The following is a 20,402-nucleotide window of genomic DNA, read 5'->3' on the forward strand; positions in this document are numbered from 1 at the left end:
GGAGCGTGAGGAGGTCGGAGCGGAGCGTGAGGAGGTCGGAGCGGAGCGTGAGGTCAATGAAGGAAATCTTGTATATCCACAGATTGGTAAGTACAATGTGATTAGTCTCAACTTTGTTCAATTTATGAAATCACATGACTAATAGACTTTATTACAGATTCTATAGATACTAGAATGATGAAGAAAGTTGTCAAGGAACCTCCAGGTATGTGTTTGTCATCATTTATTGAAGCTTTTACCTTTGTAACTACTTCCTAGACACTTTTGCTATCTTTGCTATCTTTATGTAAAAAAAAAAAAAAAAAAAAAAAAAAAAAAAAGATAATTCATTACTATCATTTTTCCAGTGATTGTTACCTTTGTCCAAATGGTAATTTAAAGAAAGTAAAGGATCTTTCTAAAGACCAGCTCAACAGAATAGAAAGGTCAGTTTTGGAGGATGGTCAGGTAGGAAATGCTAGTTTGAACAGGTGATTTTGAGCTGTGATTTAAAGTTCTAGAGAGAATCTAATGAGCAGAGGAAGTTCCAGAGGGTGCAATTAGCAGTGGCAAAGGATTGTACCCTCAGATTTATGATTTTGATGATGGGGGTAAGGAGGTTAGTGTTAGCAGTGTTGTGGGAGAGTGACAGTAAAGACAATCCCTCAGGGTGGCGGGGGCGAGGTTGTTGAAGGCTTAAAAGTTGATTAGGAGTTTGCACTCAATACTATAGTCAGTGTGCAGCCAGTAATGTTCTTTTTAGGATGTGGTGATATAGTCTCTAGAGTGAGTGCAGTAGAGTAAGGGGGCAGCAGAGTTCTTAATAGATTGCAGTTCTTGGAGGTGAGTTTGGGGAAAGCAAAGATGCTGGGATTCTTTTTGAGGGTGGAGAGAATGGATAGGATTAGGAAGAACAATATCATTGGGACTGCACATGTTGGAAAAAATGTCTACATTGTTCTACATTGGCCAGGTTGAGGTTGTGTTGGGCATGTGCAAACAAGGGACAGTGAGGAAGGTTTGTTGAAGGATGTTAGAAAGGAAGCTGCCCTGCAGGAGATAGAAGGAGATGAGATTAATCAAGAGAGATGAAAATAGTTGGTGTGTGGAGGGCTGATCTACTACTCTTTATTTACCTGGTTTGCGCTTCTGAAGTATTCCCTCTACGCTCTCATCCTCTTTCTACAGTAAATCAGTGGTGAGTGGAAAGTTGACCAGTCACCGGAGTAGTGATGGGTCGTTCGCGAACGAAATGGCTCTTAGAGCTGGTTCTTTGAAGTGAACGATGCGAGCCGGCTCCTTATTGGGAGCCGTGGATTTTTTTTTTTTTTTTTTAACTTTCTCTTGCCCTCTCTCTCACTTTTTTTGCTGCACGTCAGCCTTGTGTTTGCGCTGAGTAGAGACGGGAGGGGCGCAAACAGAGCCTTGCGTTTGCACCCCTCCCGCCTCTGAGCAGAGGGAGGAGCTAGGGGCGGTAGTTACACTCGCAACAGCAGTAGCACACGAAAAGAGCAGCAGGGAGAGAGAGAGAAAGAGAGCCGGGAGCAACAACAAGAGACAATGTCGTCACATTAGAAAGGTGGAGTAAAGAAAATGAGTGACACCAAGAAAAGAAGCAAAATCTAGAACCATTTAAATTTTACTGACAATACATAGGCAGAGTGTAGAGTCTGCAAGAAAAGGATATCATATAGAGCCGGTGCACGGGCACCTGAAAACTGTCCACTCATCAGTGCGATGGGAAGATAAAACACAGTGAATTAAGTGTGATATAAGTGAAGCTGCCAGTGTGTCTACCCACTGAGCTGAGCACTGGGCACTTGGTATTTTTAAATTTAAAGTTTAAATTTTAAAAGTTAAATTGTAAATGGTAGGTTTTTGTATTTTATAATTTATTTTTTAAATTTTATGTGGAGTGAATAAATAAAAGCAGATTTATATAATGAACATATATACATAGAAAACACGTTTTTAAACATTAGTAATTCATTTTGTGCATAATTTTATATTGTTGTTAATAATAAATGAATGAAAGCAACAAAATAACCTGAAGAGCCGGTTCGGGAGCCGAAAGAGCCGGCTCTTTTTAGTGAGCCGAGCCGAGAGAGCCGGATCTCTAAAAAGAGCCGGAAATCCCATCACTACACCGGAGTCTTGTTTGGAGAAAAATTCAGCCTTGTATCTTTTAATATCAGCTGTAATAGCTCTAGCCATATTCCACATTCACATGTGTCACCTTAAACTAAAAGTCATAGTTGCGACTCTGGATTTATCTTAGAAACCATATTCAAGATTTCAAGGTCCATTAGTTGCTTGACCACATTCAGGAGCATTTGACATTACATTATAAGAGATTTAATACAACAAATATATGCTTACTGTTTTGTTTTGTTTTTCAGCACAAAGTAAAAAATGGAGCGGGTAAGGTCATTGAACCCAACAGAATACTAAACAAGGAGATGAAGCCAAGCAGTAAGAAGAAAACAAATAAACAATCTGGTAAATGGTGACATGCATACAAAAGTCACTTAAGCACAAATGTAAACTTCATGCATTTTTGAACCCAGTTATCCACACCACCCGAGCCAGTATGGTGACTATGCTCATCTTTCTGCCAGGGACCGTACCATAATTCTACAACTTGGTTAGACAATTATATTAACCTACTTGGTAAGGTAAAACATAAATCACATTCAATGTGGAACAATACCTTGTATTAAGTAATGGGATAAATGTTTAAATTACTTTCCCTATGCCTGTTTTAATCTGTAATACATTTAAATACTTATCATTTTCAAAACAGCAATGCACCAAAACAATTAATAAACAAAGCAATGAGAACATATTATGATTTGGGTTTTTAATTTTGAGGATTCCTCAACCATTGGGCTTCTACATTATCTCCATACTCTGAACATCATCTTATTCCCATAGGCAGAATCTGGATAATATTGGAAAATTTGGGCTGGTTTGGCTAATTGTGGGCTGTAACCTGAACGTCTTGAAGAAAATTATGTTCACTGAAAAAACCTGAAGGCCCACCTCATGGTCAGGCAGGGTCCACCCTTGTTTTTAAATAAACATTTGAGTCAGACAGTTATATATGAAATGTTTGAGTATATGTTATACATTTCAAATTATTACAATATCATGCTATACATGTTTTTTGTTGTATAACGGTGTGTGGAATAAAATGCTCTCCATCCATAGTGATTTGCCATAGCTATTTATTGGAATTCTGACTTAATGTGGGCTACCTTTCAGAATTTTACATTTAAATAAATGTATTCATCCATTGTAATAAGTATTTAAACAGTCAGCATTACAGGATTTATACCAAAGAAACACTGTTACAACAAATTCACCTTAAAGGGGACATATTATGCAAAACCCACTTTTTTTTGTTGCTTTTGTATGTATATTTGGTTATGAATTGCCTCCCGACTCCTTAAGTGTAGGTTTTCAACAACTAAAAAAGGAGCTCTTTTAGGTCCCAGGTAGTGTATTTTGCACAATCCAGCATAATCACAGCCTCAGCACCTGTCCTCGTGGACAATGCAAAGGCCGTCTTTGGGCTGTGTAGACTAAACACTAACTGTTCTTAGCAGGGCTGTAAAACTAGTGTGTGCAGAACTCAATTCTTCAGCTTATTTGAAGGAAGCCGATTATCGCCATTATATTTTTGCATCCTACAACCATGTCAACTCACACAATTGAGCATAATACGTCCCCTTTAATTTAAAAATTGTTTAAAAAGTAGTTTGTTTACATTTATTTTTTTCTGCTTCTAGCTTCTCTGGAAAATGCAAGGAGGGTCAAAAAGCATCCTTGGTCTCCCACGGAGGTTGCTGCGATAATGAAGTATTTTGGCGAACATATCAAAAAAGGAAAACTGGCCACTATTATCGAATGCCAGCAATGCAAAACTGCAGAAGATCCTGCTCTGGCTGGTCGTTCTATTCAAAACATCAGAGATTTTGTGAGGAATCGGGGCGTGTCGTTGAAGAAAAAAGAAAATCCTATGTAGAGGAGTCTACATAACTCCAAAGTACTTCTTGGAGGAGTTACAAAAGATATTTTGTATGTTTTGGTTTCTCATTTATTTATTTTAGAATTTTACTATTAGAAGATTGGTAAATTCATTTTGTTGACACTGTTTTAGTGCATCTGATCTAAGAGGACATATAATTTTATATTGCCAGTTATTTTCATTTCTGTTAACAAAACAATCCTGTTTTTGTAAAATGCACTCAATTTGTTCCTTTTATTCACCTGTTGCCCTTTTAATACACACAAAATACATGTTTGTGTATGTGTATGGCCTTTGTCCTGTTAATAAAGTTAGCCCTGACAATTACTGTTCATGTCAGAGGGAGGAGCCAAGTTACCTAATTAGTGTTGTCCTCTTATTACACCATGTTGTCAGGTTCTTATATTTTGAGTTCTGGTGTGTTTTTCACAATTTTGAAGTGAGATTTGTGTTGTACAACTCAAATGGGATTTTTAAAGATGCACTTCATCTATCTAGCACAAGCGGAAAGGGGGGTCCGTTTAGTGTTGCAAAAATCTTGTTTGAAAAAAAATTGTCCTTCCAATTCACCTTTACCAGTATATATTTTTTTTTTTTATCTCTATATCTATCTATCTATATCTATCTATCTATCTATCTATCTATATCTATCTATATCTATATCTATATATGTGTGTGTGTGTCAATCTTTATTTATAAAGCACTTTTCATACAAAGATGTAGCACAAAGTGCTTTACATGGTTAAAAGCAGCCCACCCTGCCCTCCAACTCACCCCCCACACTCTCATTAACATAAAGTAAGTAAATTACTTGTATTATGTCCACACTGCAGAATACAATATTTTCATATAAAAGCCATATAAATATATATAAGGCTTCACAACACGGTGTTCAACAAACATTGCTTCTTTACTCTACTAAAGAACTTGCTGTGACAACATGCAATACAGAGTAGTTGATTTCACATTTCTATTATACAGTTTCCATGCCTTTTTGCATAGGTTATATAAACATCTATTAAATTTGTAATATAGAGTAAGCTCTATGCTAAACCTTTTAAAATAAAACCTGTAGTTCTTGTTTTACCTTACTATACTCATGAGTTAATAATTATTTCACACTCAGGATGAAGGAAACACTGGCGACGAAACATTGGAGATGTGTCCATCTGCAATGGAAGGAAATGAATCTCTCCATTTGCTCAAACAGGTTGGAATTATTTATTACATTAATTATAACTACTTTTACTCTATGAAAACAATGTCTCTATTTAAAAGTTATTTCTTTGTTTGACAAATAAAATGATATTCAAAGGATGTTGTGGAGGAGAGTGATGACAATGGCATTGTCCAAAACATTTCTCCTGAATTGAAACAACCCGGTGTGTCTCCATCACAATCGTCTACATCCCTCGAAAAGGTAAAGTATTTTCCACATAACATTTCTGTCATGAAATTACATCACCTATTTTTAATAAAGTCTTTCTGATGCATTATAGGACTGGAGTAGAAATTCATCAAACACAAGTGACAGTAGTAATGCTGAAGAGGAATTCTACAAATGCTCTTTGCCACAGCAGCCATGCTTTTTTTTCATTGATCAGAAAGACTGGCAAGACATTTAAAAAAAAAAAAAAAAAAAAAAAAAAAAACACAGAAAAGGGAGGCTTTTCAAAAGTATGCAGTGGACTAATGTTGTAGCCACTGGCATTAAGTCAGTACACCCATTTTGCAGTTTTGGATTTAAGAGGCATACCATCAAGACCAGTCAGTCACATTCTAAGACGGCTGTATTCTCATGTACGGGATACTGCCGTTTTAAGGATTGTCCAGTGACTGTGAAAGTGGAGGTTAAAGATGAAAAAACCCTGAAGGCTGATGTGCTTTTCCAAGGAGGTGAGGTGTGCCACAACACAAAGGAAATAAAAACAAGACCTGTGCGTGGACAGTCCAGAGATGTTTTAGCAGAAAAACTTGAAACCAAATTGCCAAGAAGTCTTTATCTGGATTCTCTAAATCTAATACCAGAAAAAGCTTTCCAAGCAGGGTGTCGGGATGAGGCTCCATCTAAAGATGTCTTGAAAAATATTGCCTTGTCCCACAGAAAAAAAAAAAAAAAAAAAAAAAAAAAACAGAGACCTCATTTAAATGAGATGACCAGTCTGCAAATGTTAATAGACAGACAGCAAGGACTTCCAAACAAAGTCCTTCAGAGAGTGCTCCTGCATCCAAAAGGTATAATGCTGTGGTCCACAAAAACACTTTCAGTGTTTTACCAGCGGTGCAAAGACGACATAGTATATTTTGATGCAACAGGAAGCATTATCTCTAAAGACAATGCTTCTGCTAATCCGTACTATGTGTATGAAGTGATAGTTAGAAATCCCTTCAAGGGATCATCACCTCTACCAACAGCAACTTTTGTAACATGTGACCATACCACTGCCTCTGTTACATATTTTCTACAAGCATTTCAAACAGAGCTTACACGAATGTATGGAAGCAGGGCAAACAAAAGGCCAGTAATGATCATATGTGATGGCTCACTGGTGCTTCTCCAGTCCATTGCTGTAACATTCTGCAGAGCAAGTTTGGAAGACCTTTTGGAGCGATACTTCCAGGTTATCACAGGACAGTTAGACACGGATAACTTCAACATACCCATTCTCCACCGGTGTTTGAGTCACATCATGAAGAACGCAAAGGATCTTTGCAAAAAGAGGTATTTGTGCTCGAGTCTGTGAGTACGATTGTTATTTTTCTGTTTTAAGCATTTCTCCGGTGTTAGTGTACTTGCCCTTGTAGTTGTTGACTTTCTAATTCATGTCTATTATAATTATATTTTGCAATTGTTTTTTCTGCTAATGATTAGACTTTGTGTTTAGTATGCATATTGTTTATATGCTTTTTTTCACTATAGACTACAGAAACACTACAAATTTGGCATGCACGTTTTTGGATTACTGGCCTGTTCTTCAAACTTGAAAGACATGGATGGCATCATTATAAGTGCAACAGTTGTTTTCAAAAGTCCATGCAGTGGACCAGAAGTGAAAAAACACCTGCAGAACCTCAAAATGCTGATCGATCAGACGGGGAATGGGGATGCTGAAGAAACAGACATCATTCCAGAGGATTATAAGGTAATTTTAAAATTCATCTTGGATTTCAATGTTTCAGATATTAATTGTGTTCATGATGTAGTGTGACACCAATAACATCGTTTTGTAGTATATTTATGTGTTTTTAAAAACGATTAAGACTTTCTTTAAAAATCAAAAGACATTGTAATCATATGATATTTCAATTTTTATTTCAGACAGATATTGTTCATTCATCACTTAAAAAGCACTTTGTCGAAGTAATTGCCAGTGCCCACCTTGATGTGACTGGACCACTGAATGTGTACTATGCACCAGCATTCATTTCAAGTATTTCAAAGTACTTTCTACCACATGCTACCTTGTGGTCAGGAATGCTGCTTGGTATGTCTTGTTTTGGTCAATCAACACTTATGTTGTTATTTATGTGCTTTATTGATTAAAAATTCTGTCTTTTCTTTAGGAGACCTTGGACGGCATGGGAAAGGCTCAGCGTATCGCTTTCTCAGTAAACGGTACAATCATGTGTCGAAGTTTAAGAAGCAGGTAGAATAAGTTAATACAGTAAAAGAAACATTATGCTGAATTCGGCCAAAGTGTAAATGATGTAATTAACATTTTCAGAACTACACTGAAGACAATCGAACGCAAGGGATAATGGAAAAAAGTCAATGGGACCTGAAAAGGATTCGCTTTGAACGAAGGCGTCTCACTAGACTAGATGACTTTGTGCAAATATATCAAAGGAAACATGATGCTCTTCTCCGAGAATATGGCGATGTAGGCAAAAAAAAGGATGAAGGTGAGAGGTTTAAATAGGATAATTTAAATTTTGGGACAGATTGTGCAGTTTTTACACAACAACAACAGTCATTCGCACTGCTGTTTTTGAATTTATCAAATCTGTAATGTATATTCACATTCACATTAGAAATGTTTTTTCTTTTTGTGCATTCTTTAGTCTAAAATGTCTTTGGTACTGTCATTGTGACTTTGTGTTATTAACAAACATTTTCTCAAATGCATTACATGTGGTTAGAATGACATTTCAGACGTGATAAATATAGGAGATTATTAGACTAACAACTGTAATTAAACAAAAGACAGGAAGCATTAAGCATTTTACGGTAACTAAATTTGGGATTACAGTAAATGTCCTCGACGGTTTGCATGTTTGTAATCTTTTAAACATGAAGATCAGATCTAAAAAGTATTGTTAATTATTTAAAAATTATACTTTTCAGTCTTACCGAGTGGAGACCGAGAAGTGGAAGAAAAAAAGTCGAAAACGAAAAGGCTTCTATGTAACTCCTCTGATGGGAAAACGAGTCAAACAGGTAAGGTATCATCATTTTTTCTATCATCTATGCATGTCACTAAAACATTTTCTATTAGAAAGGTTGTGTGTTCTAATCAAATTTAAATGTGTACTTTGCTTTTCTTTTTTTTTTTTTTTTTTTACAATTGTTCAATTAGTTATGTAAAAAATACTGTAATCTTACTGTAATTCTCTTTATGCTCCTGTGATTTAATTCATTTTATGCATATTTATGAAAGTAAATAACGATGTTAACTATACATAAATGTACAGTAATTATAACTCATCTATGTGTTAAAAATGTTTTGTATACATCAAATAACCATGTTAAGTCCCATAATACATTTTCTAATTAAAAACATCATTAGTCTTTCACAGCTTTTAGGAAAACTTTGTTAATGAAAATCTTGATATTGTACACTCCACACATGGCAACAGCTACCCATAAAATACTTGATGTTAGTGAAATAATTATCATTATTGGTAGTTATTGCTGTTGTAGAAGACCATTTATATCACTTAAAATTTTGTTCGGAAAATGCAGTAACATATAAACACAGACAAAGACTGTATATTGTCTAAACCTATGTATGTATTAGAGATCAAGAATACCGTAAATGTCGGGCTATAAGCCGCTACTTTTTGCACAAGCTTTGAACCCTGCGGCTTTTAGTCAGGTGCGGCTTTTCTATGGATTGTCCGTGATTTTTGTCATATCGTAAGACGATTTGTTTCGTGTGTTCCGCTGTTGTACGGCACTACGTTGCCTGGCGGAAGGATCGGGGTTCAAGAGTGGTATGTTAGTCACATGTCCGTCCGCCAGGCAACGTAGTACCGTACGAAGTAGCGCGAAAAACAAACTTCAAAGTAGCGCTACGCGTTCAGCGGGAGTCGTGGATGATGAGCGGCGATAAACTTGCAAGTTATGCCCAAAAAGCAAGTTATGCCCAACTCCACCGGTGGATTCTGACAGCGTGGAAAAGTGTGAAAACATCCACGATCACCAACGGATTTTGAAGGGCTGGACTGCTGCATGATGGAGAGGAGGACACCGCCACGGCCCTTCTGAGGGTGTTCGACTCTGACAATGAGGATTTCTTTGGTTTTGAAAGTGACAACGAAGGAGAGAAGAAGAGTGGATGACGAAGCCATCATGAGCCTGTTTGTATCCGACACTGGAGAAGAGGACTTTGGTGGTTTTAGTGCGGAAGAAGAGAAAGATGGTGGTGAATGACTGACTTTTCTTCTTGTTAAAGCTGTGTCACTGCACCTGAGCCTAAAAGGTAGGCCGAATCTATTGTTCTGGTGTGCTGTAGGTTATTGTTATGTACTACATGTGCAAATATGTACCCATAACTTGTTTTTCAAAATATTAATAAAAGTGATGTCTCCAAACAGCCATCTCTTTCCTGACAATTCCCTTTGTGCATATTCTCTTACATATGATAAGTCAACATTGAAACACCTGCGGCTTTTGGTCAGGTGCGGCTAATGTATGTACAAAACAGGATTTTCCCCTGATTTTAGCTTGTGCGGCTAATATTTAGGTGCGCTTTATAGTCCGGGAAATACGGTAATTTAAGTTCTGCTAAAGACATACATTGTCATGTGTGTTCTGTAATTAATCTGTGTTCTTCCATGTAAAATAGTAATTATATTATTTTTATAAGGATCATCAAGAAGAACCACCACACTCAGATGTGCCCACAGAGCAGACTGAAGCTGTCACTAAACAGGTTTGATATATACATACACAACACCCAGCACGCCCCTGCGGGCGGTTATTTATTTATTTATTTTTTGTATCCTTCAAGCTCGGGTCCTCTACCAGAGGCCTGGGAGCTTGAGGGTCCTGCGCAGTATCTTAGCTGTTCCCAGGACTGCGCTCTTCTGGACAGAGATCTCCGATGTTGTTCCCGGGATCTGCTGGAGCCACTCGCCTAGCTTGGGAGTCACCGCACCTAGTGCTCCGATTACCACGGGGACCACCGTTACCTTCACCCTCCACATCCTCTCGAGCTCTTCTCTGAGCCCTTGGTATTTCTCCAGCTTCTCGTGTTCCTTCTTCCTGATATTGCTGTCATTCGGAACCGCTACATCGATCACCACGGCCGTCTTCTTCTGTTTGTCTACCACCACTATGTCCGGTTGGTTAGCCACCACCATTTTGTCCGTCTGTATCTGGAAGTCCCACAGGATCTTAGCTCGGTCATTCTCCACCACCCTTGGGGGCATCTCCCACTTTGACCTCGGGACTTCCAGGTTATACTCGGCACAGATGTTCCTGTACACTATGCCGGCCACTTGGTTATGGCGTTCCATGTATGCCTTGCCTGATAGCATCTTGCACCCTGCTGTTATGTGCTGGATTGTCTCTGGGGCATCTTTACACAGCCTGCACCTGGGGTCTTGCCTGGTGTGATAGACCCCAGCCTCTATGGATCTTGTGCTCAGAGCTTGTTCTTGTGCTGCCATGATTAGTGCCTCTGTGCTGTCTTTCAGTCCAGCTTTGTCCAGCCACTGGTAGGATTTCTGGATATCAGCCACCTCCTCTATCTGCCGGTGGTACATACCGTGCAGGGGCCTGTGCTTCCATGATGGTTCCTCGTCTCCCTCCTCTTTCTTGGGTTTCTGCTGCCTGAGGTATTCACTGAGCACTCGGTCAGTTGGGGCCATCTTCCCAATGTATTCTTGGATGTATGTATTCTCATCCTGGACTGTGGTGCTGACACTCACCAGTCCCCGGCCCCCTTCCTTCCGCTTAGCGTACAGCCTCAGGGTACTGGACTTGGGGTGAAACCCTCCATGCATGGTAAGGAGCTTTCTTGTCTTTATGTCAGTGGCTTCTATCTCCTCCTTTGGCCAGCCTATTATCCCAGCAGGGTACCTGATCACGGGCAGGGCGTACGTGTTGATGGCCCGGATCTTGTTCTTACCATTCAGCTGACTCCTCAGGACTTGCCTGACCCTCTGCAGGTACTTGGTGGTTGCAGCTTTTCTAGCGGCCTCTTTGTGGTTCCCATTTGCCTGCGGGATCCCCAGGTACTTGTAACTGTCCCCTATGTCTGCAATGTTGCCTTCTGGTAGTTCAATCCCCTCAGTTCTGACTACCTTCCCTCTCTTTGTTACCATATATATGTATTTATATAAATTATTTAATTGTATCAAAGAAACTATTATTATAATTACTGATTTTACTTAACTTTATTTTATTTTTTTTTGTAAACACTAACACTTAATTATCATTTTAAAGATGTTGCTAGTAAATATTTATTAAGGGAACCTTCTAAAAGAAAAGCAAGCTTGCTTTTCATTTAAATACTTTGAAAGTAGTTCTACCGGATGCTCCTCGAAGAAGCCTTGAAAACAACAACACCAATGGCCAAATTACATCCCTGAACAGTGACAATATATTTTGTTTTTAATCATTGGCTATAGATATAAATATTGTATCTCTGTACTCATATTCTCATAACCTACAGATGACGATATGAATGAAAAAAAAAATTACAATTCATCACCCATTAAAAAATGTGGCCGCTGATGTTTTTAATTTTTCATATCATAGTCAGTGATCCATATTTTGCTTCATTGATTATTACTTGTTGACAATCGTTCATATTTTTGATCCGATAATCTTGAAGGCCAGCCATAATACTGATTCATATCATGACTTATGTTCGTTGGTTCCTTTGTTCTTCGAGCAACTTAAAAGATAGAGTTAATTCGGTCGTCAAGAAGTCACTTCTTTTTCTAAGAATAATGTCAGTCAGTAGTATTCGCGTAAAAATGATTGAAAAAGTCTCTGTATTCATCTTTCTTAAATTTTTTATAATGTTATGAATTCTATATTTACTTTGTTATTTAAATTTTTTTGTTTTTCATTTTTAAAATTTTCTCACAAGGATGAAGAAGAACAAGCAGCAACACAAAAAAGGATAATGTCACCACATCTCACGCAAGATGTAAACATTTCAGTGTGGATTGCTGATCTCTGCAAGTTTCAAGTGGACGCTGTTGTCAATGCAGCAAATACCATGTTACAACATTGTGGTGGGCTGGCATTGGCGATCTCAGAATGTGGTGGGACAAAAATACAGAAAGAGAGCAATAATTACATAGCAGAAAACGGACCTCTGCAGACTGGAGAAGCTATTGTAACAAGTGCTGGGAACCGGTCTTGCCAAAAAATTATTCACGTAGTGGGACCATGTCTGCAAAGCAAACCATCAGCCAAAGATGTCACACAAGCAAAACCAATGTTGCGACAGGCCATAATCAGTGTTTTGCAAAAGGCCGAGGAGCACAAAATGTGTTCTATTGCAATTCCAGCAGTAAGTTCAGGAATATACAACTTTCCTGCCAGGGAATGTGCTGATGTGATTGTTCAAACAATCTATGACCATGTAAAAAATAAGACTAAAAAATCAGCACCATTTACAATAAATCTTGTGGACAAGGAGGAAAAAAATGCAAAGGAACTGGAGAGGGCGTGCAAAGAACTGTTGAAGGACCCATTTCCAAACAGTGAAGGACAAGGAAATCAGAATGAGGATCCAACTCCAACTTCCATAAGTCAGGTGATCATGGTTTTTGTGATATTAAGGTTTTAATTATGGAAATGTATTTTTGATTTATATCAATTTGAAAATATTAAATGCAAGGCAAAAATTACACTTTAAAACAGTGAATTAGAATATAGTAGCACACCACACATATTAAACAATATTTAAATGGTAATGTGTTTTAATTTATGATAGAGCACAGATGATATAGAACGATGCGATGTGCGAAACACCTCCAGAAAAGTACAGGAGGAAAAGGGCAACACATTGGATAAATTACAGGTAAATCAATGTGTATTATACTGTCTTTAGCTTCAATGAAATCACAACAAAAAGTCATAACATCATGATCACTAGAGTTGCTGCTATGTCATTCAGACACAGTTCGGAAACATGCAGAGGGTTACATGAGAATAACATGTGTGTAGGATAATTTCCAATAAACCAAGTTCAAAAAAGGAGAGTCTATGGCTGACGCGTGTTCCTGGTTTCCAAAAGAAATGCTTCCAGTTGCATTATGATTTGAAGACTGTTTATTTATTACAAACTGAAGATGTAACAATGAACTCCTTCCTAAAAAAGCATGAAAGTTCCAAAAAATAGCAGTTATCCATAACTAGCTGTGCACACGGTCAGAAAACCGTGAGACTCCTAACCTCTATGTCCATGCTCCTCCCCTTCCCTCTCACACACTCACACAGGGTTTCATGCTACTATTGCACTTACATACTTAGTGAGAGGTACCCCCTTTTAGGTTCCAATCCCAAAACAGTGACTTAAAATTACTTTATGTAAACACATATATTTTCACATTTATTAATCCTGAAAAGATGACTTATGTAATGAATCTATGAATTATAAAACAAACATGAACTCAATCGTAAATAAAAATATAAAGCAGACGTCTGGCGCTTACAATGTGAATTTTTATGTTTGAAATTTTTGTGCAAAACTAAGGCTTATGTATTCTGTTATGATGAAAACTTTTTCTGTTCCCTTTAAACTATTCATCCTTTTTACAGCTTTTCCAAGCTAATTAATTATTGATTGTGGTAGGTAGACTGATGTCAAATTGAGTTATTAGTATTCACAAATTAAATTTGAAAGTAACAATCTTGTGCACATCAAACAACTTTTCAATAAATACTTAACTTGTCATAAAAAATGTATTAGGTCTCTATAATGGTATAACACATAGTCATTTATATGTCTTGATGAATTGTCAATGTCAAACTGAAAAACTTGATTCCATTCATCTGGACGTAGCTTTTTCAGTGGGAGAAAAGTTTCGTCAATCATCCAAGTGACTTCTTCAGTCTAATCTTACTGCAGTTTTCCCCCAAATTATAAAGAGAACATTATCATTCTAAGTTAAACCAGCAAACTGAAGTAATGATCAGTTGCGGGGTGAGTTGCTTCATCATAACTATGCAAATTGGTATGACCATTGATCAAGAACGACTCATCAAAGACCACTAATAAATGCCCATGAGTCAGTATGCAAATGTACATTTTGTAAGATGCGGTACATCTGGAGTTATTTGTGTACTTTTTTGACAATGTCAAAAGCATTACTTACTCTTGTGCCACAAATACAAATACACTGTTTATTGTTGCCCATAGGTCACTGCACTGTGGAAAAGACAGGAAACCGAAATTGTTGTTGCTGTGATTCCATCACAAATAAAAGGGAACAACTTTATAGTTCACCACAGCGAGCTGAAATCACTGGAACCTCATCAATGGTTAACAGGCGAGGTACGTGGAAAAGACAGACTACAAAATAAATGAAGCTGTATTTTAATTACTGTGTTACATAACCTTTCAAACCAAAAATTTAATTTCCTGGTGTTTGTTTTGGTTTATTGCTATTCATAGAGCAAAAACATCACTGATCTTAATGCTGTTCCCATATCAACAACACATTTTAGCATCCACGTTACACAGTTGGAATGTTTTTATAGACAGAGCTATTGTTTATACATGCTTTAGTCTTAAATGGATTTGTTACTGTGCTGATGCACTTGAATCTTAAAAGGTTTTATACTGTTGTCAGTCACAACTCCAGATCGCTAACTTTCATGCGTAATGACCAGCATTGCTTTAATTTAAAATAAATAAATAGCCGTAAAAAATAAAAAAATATCTATCAAATTATTTAAAAAAGTGAAATTGTCTAAGACGAACTTTCAGTCTTGAGTCACATTTTGTTATCCAGATTTTCCATGAAAACACAACTAAAGGATTTAATAATGTTCTGTGATATTGTAACTTTGATATTTATTGGAGTACATTGTTTTTTTAAATCTGTTTTTATTAAAATGTGAAACGTTAATAAGCACAAAATGTTGCTTCAATCTCCTGTTCATGGCTGACAGGAGTCACCCACAGTGTGGTCTTCGGTTGATATAAACCTTCTGCCTAGATATCTGCTTTGTTGTATTTTCATAATTTGTCTTCTGTGTACTTTGGTTTTATATAGTGTTTATTTGAGTTACTGTTATTATACTGTTAGCTCAATATATTCTTTCCTTTTGTAATGTTTGACATAAACTAGCTATATTTTGATAGAGAAAATCACATATAAAATCAGTCAGCCAATCAATGAAAATGAAAGTGCGTTTGAGTGCTTTAGAGAGTAAAATTCTTACATTGATAGCACTACATTATTAATTAATCATGGATTACATATTTTCTAAAATGTAACATAATTAGCAGTTTAAGTTGACCTCTCTTCATTATTCAATGTTTTTTTTGTACAAGATCATAGAGTGTGCCCTGCATGAAATTGCCGGAAAGTTGGATTTGGGCAGTAAGGTATACATACTGAACCACTACACTGCCGGTGTCATCCTGTTCGGGAAAAGAGAAATGATGAGGAGGCACTGTTTGTCAAAGGTAATAAATACATATACATATTTCAATATAAATATATTTGTATTTTACATTGTGTTAATGCTTTGTTAACAGGTCAACTTTGACAACTACCAGGCAATTGTTTCGTTTGTGAACGTTGGAAATGTTCACTGGAAGTTCCTGGTTAGTACTAACACAAATTTTCCTCCAGAAAATTCATATTTTGAATAAAAAAAAAAAACGCAATATTATGGAATAATTAGGGTTTTGTTTTTCAAATTATGTACTGTTAGTGCCATAAAATTTCATCCCTGGAAACCTTTTTTACTTTGTGACACAAATGGATTCATCAAACCCAGATTTGTGGTGTCTTTGATCTCCCACTATGAAGTCCTGCGCGTCAAATGCCAGTATACTGTAATGCTAATTGTTTCCTATCATTTTCCATTAAAAACTGAAATTTACGGTATTCGACTGTAGTAAATCTTGTGTGGACAAATAAGATAATAGCAAATGGAATCTGTAAATCACCTTGACTTATTGTAATAAGGATTGATGGGGATTGATGTAATAATATCTTTTATAACTGCTTTTCCTGGGCTCATTTTAACAATCAGCTGTAATAACTGATCAAACTAGTTTTATTCAAACCTCTCAAGCATGATAAAAGACATATTTTTATCTGTAATTACTGGCTAGAGAATTAATTGTATTATCTTTTCTGTTACAGTACCTAAGTAAAGCAGACAGCTGTCTTTACCTTGTTGATCCAGCACGCAACAAAAGAGAGCTTGAAGAATCCAAAGTGGCAGCACAAAAATTCAGGTAAATGTTATTTTTCCAAAATTAAAATTAAAAAATTATCATTTACTTTTATAGTTGTGCAGTGTTTTCCAAATTTGTAGGCCAGGCCTTATCGGTGGGCTGGGATGGTAATGTGCCTCAGTAATTACATTTTAGCATGAAAAAGTACAAGTTGGTTGTTAGTTTATTATATTACTTAATATTGTGTTAAATCACAGTATTAAGTAAACTGTATGTGTCCCAATAGTAGATGGGTCAGTCATTGGCCTTAAGAACTTGCTTTAGCAGTTTAGATGCAGCAGCTTGTGTTTGTAATGTGATGGTTGATTTTTGTTTTTTCTTTAATTATATGACTTTCCCTTTTTTTTTTTTTTCCATTGAATTACAGTTTTTTTATTCTGTGTGTTTTTTGGTGGTGCAGCCATATTGGCGTTGGGACTGTGTAAATAATATCAATAGTGAATTGTGATTACTGTAGATGATTTAATACAGTACTCAAAGCCAGTGCTATTTTAGTTTTTGTCTAAGTGATATCTCTCGACCGTCTTTGTTTCCCATAAATAAAGAATGTGGCATAAAATTAAGCCACATGTTATTCCAAAATGTTTTATAGTAGAGTTTTTTTTCAAACTGTGTGTGCTGACATTGAACATTCAAAATAAGGTAATGACCTGCCTGTCTGGCAGCGTGCCGAGCGGGCAGATTTTGTATTCTAGTTCAGAACATTTTTCTGTTTGCCATCCAGCATTAAAGCTGTACTTAAGTTCAGAATTCTGTTTCCGTGAGTCTGTATTTTCTTAACTTTTCCTGCCTGGACATGATAGTATAACCCTTTCACAGGGAGTTCTTCAAAATGAGGCGTACTGCGATCAACAAGACTGACTGGGTGGATGTCAAGTTAAAAGGAGGAGTTTTGAAACACCCAGTACAGAAGGACACAAATAGCTGCGGTGTGATTGTCATCTTGGTAAAGTAACGAAGACATGAGTTTCAAATAATTTGTGCTGATGGTGCATTATAAAATTGTGTCTGCTATAGAAAAGGAATATGACTAAATAATTTTTTAATATTTTGCTATTTACATAGATGGCAAAGGCGTTCATGGAGTCATTTCCCAACATACCAGAAATGACATTTAAAACAACAATTAAAGCAATGGCACAGCAGCGTGAAGCCATTGCTTTAAATATACTGGGAGCCTCAGGTTTGTGAAGTGTTACAGCACAAAGAAATGACTTGATTTAAATATTCATTGTCAATAACAAATTTTACTATGTTTGTACTAGTGTTCGAGGCAGAAAACAATTGCGCCATGTGCTCAACTCCAAAACCACCTTTTCCAGGGCCTTCAATCACCAAATGGGTAAGACGGATTTGTAATTGGGGATATTATTTAACAAAATCTATTGTGTATAGTTGCTTTTGTTATTTGGTTTTTTTGTTTTGAGGAAGAGGGGAAATATAGCCTTAACTAGCATGTAAATTTTTTTTTGGTTTGTGTGTCAGTTATTTAGAATAGTTGATAATGAAAAAATATGCAATACATACTAATGGCAGATTAATAAAGATATTAATGTTAAATCATGTGATTAAATAATTTTTTGTATTTTTGGTTTGTTGAAAATTCACAGATCCAGTGTGACAGCTGTTCAAGGTGGTTTCACACACAGTGCCTGCAGATGAACACTGAGCTGTTTCAGAAGGCAGAGGCTGCAGAATGGGAGTGCGCTCTCTGTGAAAAATAAATACTTGTATTTATTTTATAAAATGTATATAAGGTTGAATAATGTCATGTAAATTATTATTTGTATTGATAGAAACTAAGGAACAGATGTAAATTGTTTTTATACATTTTGTATGTGTACATATGTAGGTTATGTATTTCCGAAATGTAAATAGAGCTTGTTCGTTTAGGTTTTGTATTGCATTCTTTTTCATGTTAATAGCTTTTGTAAAAAATTACACTAAGTTTAGAAAATAATGCGATTCTCACACTTTGGGTTTGTGACACAACATTTTTTGCATTAGTTTTGGTATTTGTTGATTAAGATTACTATTGATCAATGTATGTAATTCTTGTTTTTGCTTTTATTAGTTAGTATTTTTTATTTGGCGATACTTTGTTATGTTCTTCTAATTCTCCCAGACACCTCATAGTTGCTCATTCTTTACTGCTTTGTTTAAATAGATCGTTTCGTGTCACCTACCATTACAATTCATTCCAATTGCCCTTGTTTGTTAATGTGAGGTATACATTCGTCATGTTTCCTGTTTTAAGAGTCTGTTTTCCTTTCTCATGTTCAAGTCTTGGGTGTACCCCTTCATATTTTATGTCATACTGCTGGTCGCCATCATGTTCAGGTCTGTAGTAGTGTTGACATAGTCACAGTAATATTAATAACAGTCGTATTTTACTCTCGCCCATTTCAGGATTAATTACAGTTATTGTAACAAATTGCTTTTGCCTTGTTGTATGTTCAAGTTTCTTCCATCAGCCACAATAAAGGGCTCTCTTTTAATTCAACACAGTTTTGTTGTCCTCTTATGTCCTGCTTTTTAGTCTGCTTTTAAATTAAATCATCTCACCCGCTGTATAGTAAGTAAAACATATTCCATTATAAACCTTGCGGTAATCTTTAAGAAAATATTTTTTAAAATTGAAATAAATTGAAATATTGTTTCAGAAGACTATTTGTAGTGGATTCATCTTATCAATGAAGTAGAGTTTGTGAGCAAATATTGATGTCTATGTTGTTGTTGGACATCAACTACTCAGGATGATTTTTAATGAATTTTTGAAAATTGACATAATTCTATTGTATTGGCTGTATTGCATTGGATACAAGTACCCTTTAATATCTGAGGAATTCTACAGTAAATCTGGATGAAACCTGGCACACAGGTACAGTAGGTGTCCCAGAGAAAGAATCTGTTGAAAGTTGTACATCAACTACTCAGGATGATATTTAATGAATTTTTGAAAATTGACACAATTGTAGTGTATTGGCTGTATTAGATTGAATAAATGTTTCCATTAATTTCTGAGGAATTCTACAGTAAATTTGGATGAAACTTGGCACACAGGTACAGTAGGTGTCCCAGAGGGGGGATGTGTTGAAAGTTGTACATCAACTACTCAGGATGATATTTAATGAATTTTTGAAAATTGACACAATTGTAGTGTATTGGCTGTATTAGATTGAATAAATGTTTCCATTAATTTCTGAGGAATTCTACAGTAAATTTGGATGAAACTTGGCACACAGGTACAGTAGGTGTCCCAGAGGGGGGATGTGTTGAAAGTTGTACATCAACTACTCAGGATGATTTTTAATGAATTTTTGAAAATTGACATAATTCTATTGTATTGGCTGTATTGCATTGGATACAAGTACCCTTTAATTTCTGAGGAATTCTACAGTAAATCTGGCTGAAACCTGGCACACAGGTACAGTAGGTGTCCCAGAGGGGGGATGTGTTGAAAGTTGTACATCCCGTACATCAACTACTCAGGATGATTTTTAATGAATTTCTGACATTTCCATAATTGTATTGACTGTATCGGGCCGTTACATTGTAATTTGTGCGCGCGCGTGCACGTGTGCGCGGGTATAGGCTTTCAATCGGCACATAAAGCGAAAAGGCGCTACCGTAAAGACTGGTGTAAAAGCGCAAGGAAATTTATGCGGCGGATAGGAGGCGGCTGGCTTGACCGCGGCTCACAAATGACGGCTCACTTTACCGCGGTC

At 36.5% G+C, this 20,402-nt stretch overlaps 1 protein-coding gene and 1 long non-coding RNA gene across 6 annotated transcripts; both read left to right on the forward strand.

The window, feature by feature from the left end:
• On the forward strand, positions 1-5,630 carry LOC113030040 (uncharacterized). Its single transcript, XR_003273538.1, has 7 exons — positions 1-86; positions 158-205; positions 2,379-2,478; positions 3,771-4,059; positions 5,136-5,219; positions 5,325-5,429; positions 5,509-5,630. It is a non-coding gene; the product is annotated as an uncharacterized LOC113030040 (long non-coding RNA).
• Positions 5,631-5,638: 8 nt separating this feature from the next.
• Positions 5,639-19,181, forward strand: LOC113030034 (poly [ADP-ribose] polymerase 14-like). 5 transcript variants are annotated; one of them, XM_026181075.1, is made up of 17 exons: positions 5,639-6,731; positions 6,930-7,152; positions 7,329-7,494; positions 7,574-7,656; positions 7,735-7,912; positions 8,355-8,447; positions 10,099-10,164; positions 12,334-13,008; positions 13,189-13,275; positions 14,617-14,751; positions 15,757-15,891; positions 15,964-16,032; positions 16,580-16,674; positions 17,494-17,620; positions 17,740-17,857; positions 17,940-18,016; positions 18,285-19,181. In XM_026181075.1, exons 5-17 carry the CDS (start codon positions 7,907-7,909, stop codon positions 18,396-18,398), a joined length of 1,797 nt encoding a protein of 598 aa, XP_026036860.1. In that variant the 5' UTR covers positions 5,639-6,731; positions 6,930-7,152; positions 7,329-7,494; positions 7,574-7,656; positions 7,735-7,906; the 3' UTR covers positions 18,399-19,181. The 5 variants fall into 5 exon arrangements, with proteins under 5 accessions (XP_026036860.1, XP_026036861.1, XP_026036862.1 ...); XM_026181076.1 differs by having other exon boundaries at positions 5,639-7,152; XM_026181077.1 differs by having other exon boundaries at positions 7,329-7,656.
• Positions 19,182-20,402: the final 1,221 nt, after the last annotated feature.

This window comes from Astatotilapia calliptera, chromosome 10 (assembly GCF_900246225.1).
Source record: "Astatotilapia calliptera chromosome 10, fAstCal1.2, whole genome shotgun sequence".
Taxonomy (NCBI): domain Eukaryota; kingdom Metazoa; phylum Chordata; class Actinopteri; order Cichliformes; family Cichlidae; genus Astatotilapia; species Astatotilapia calliptera.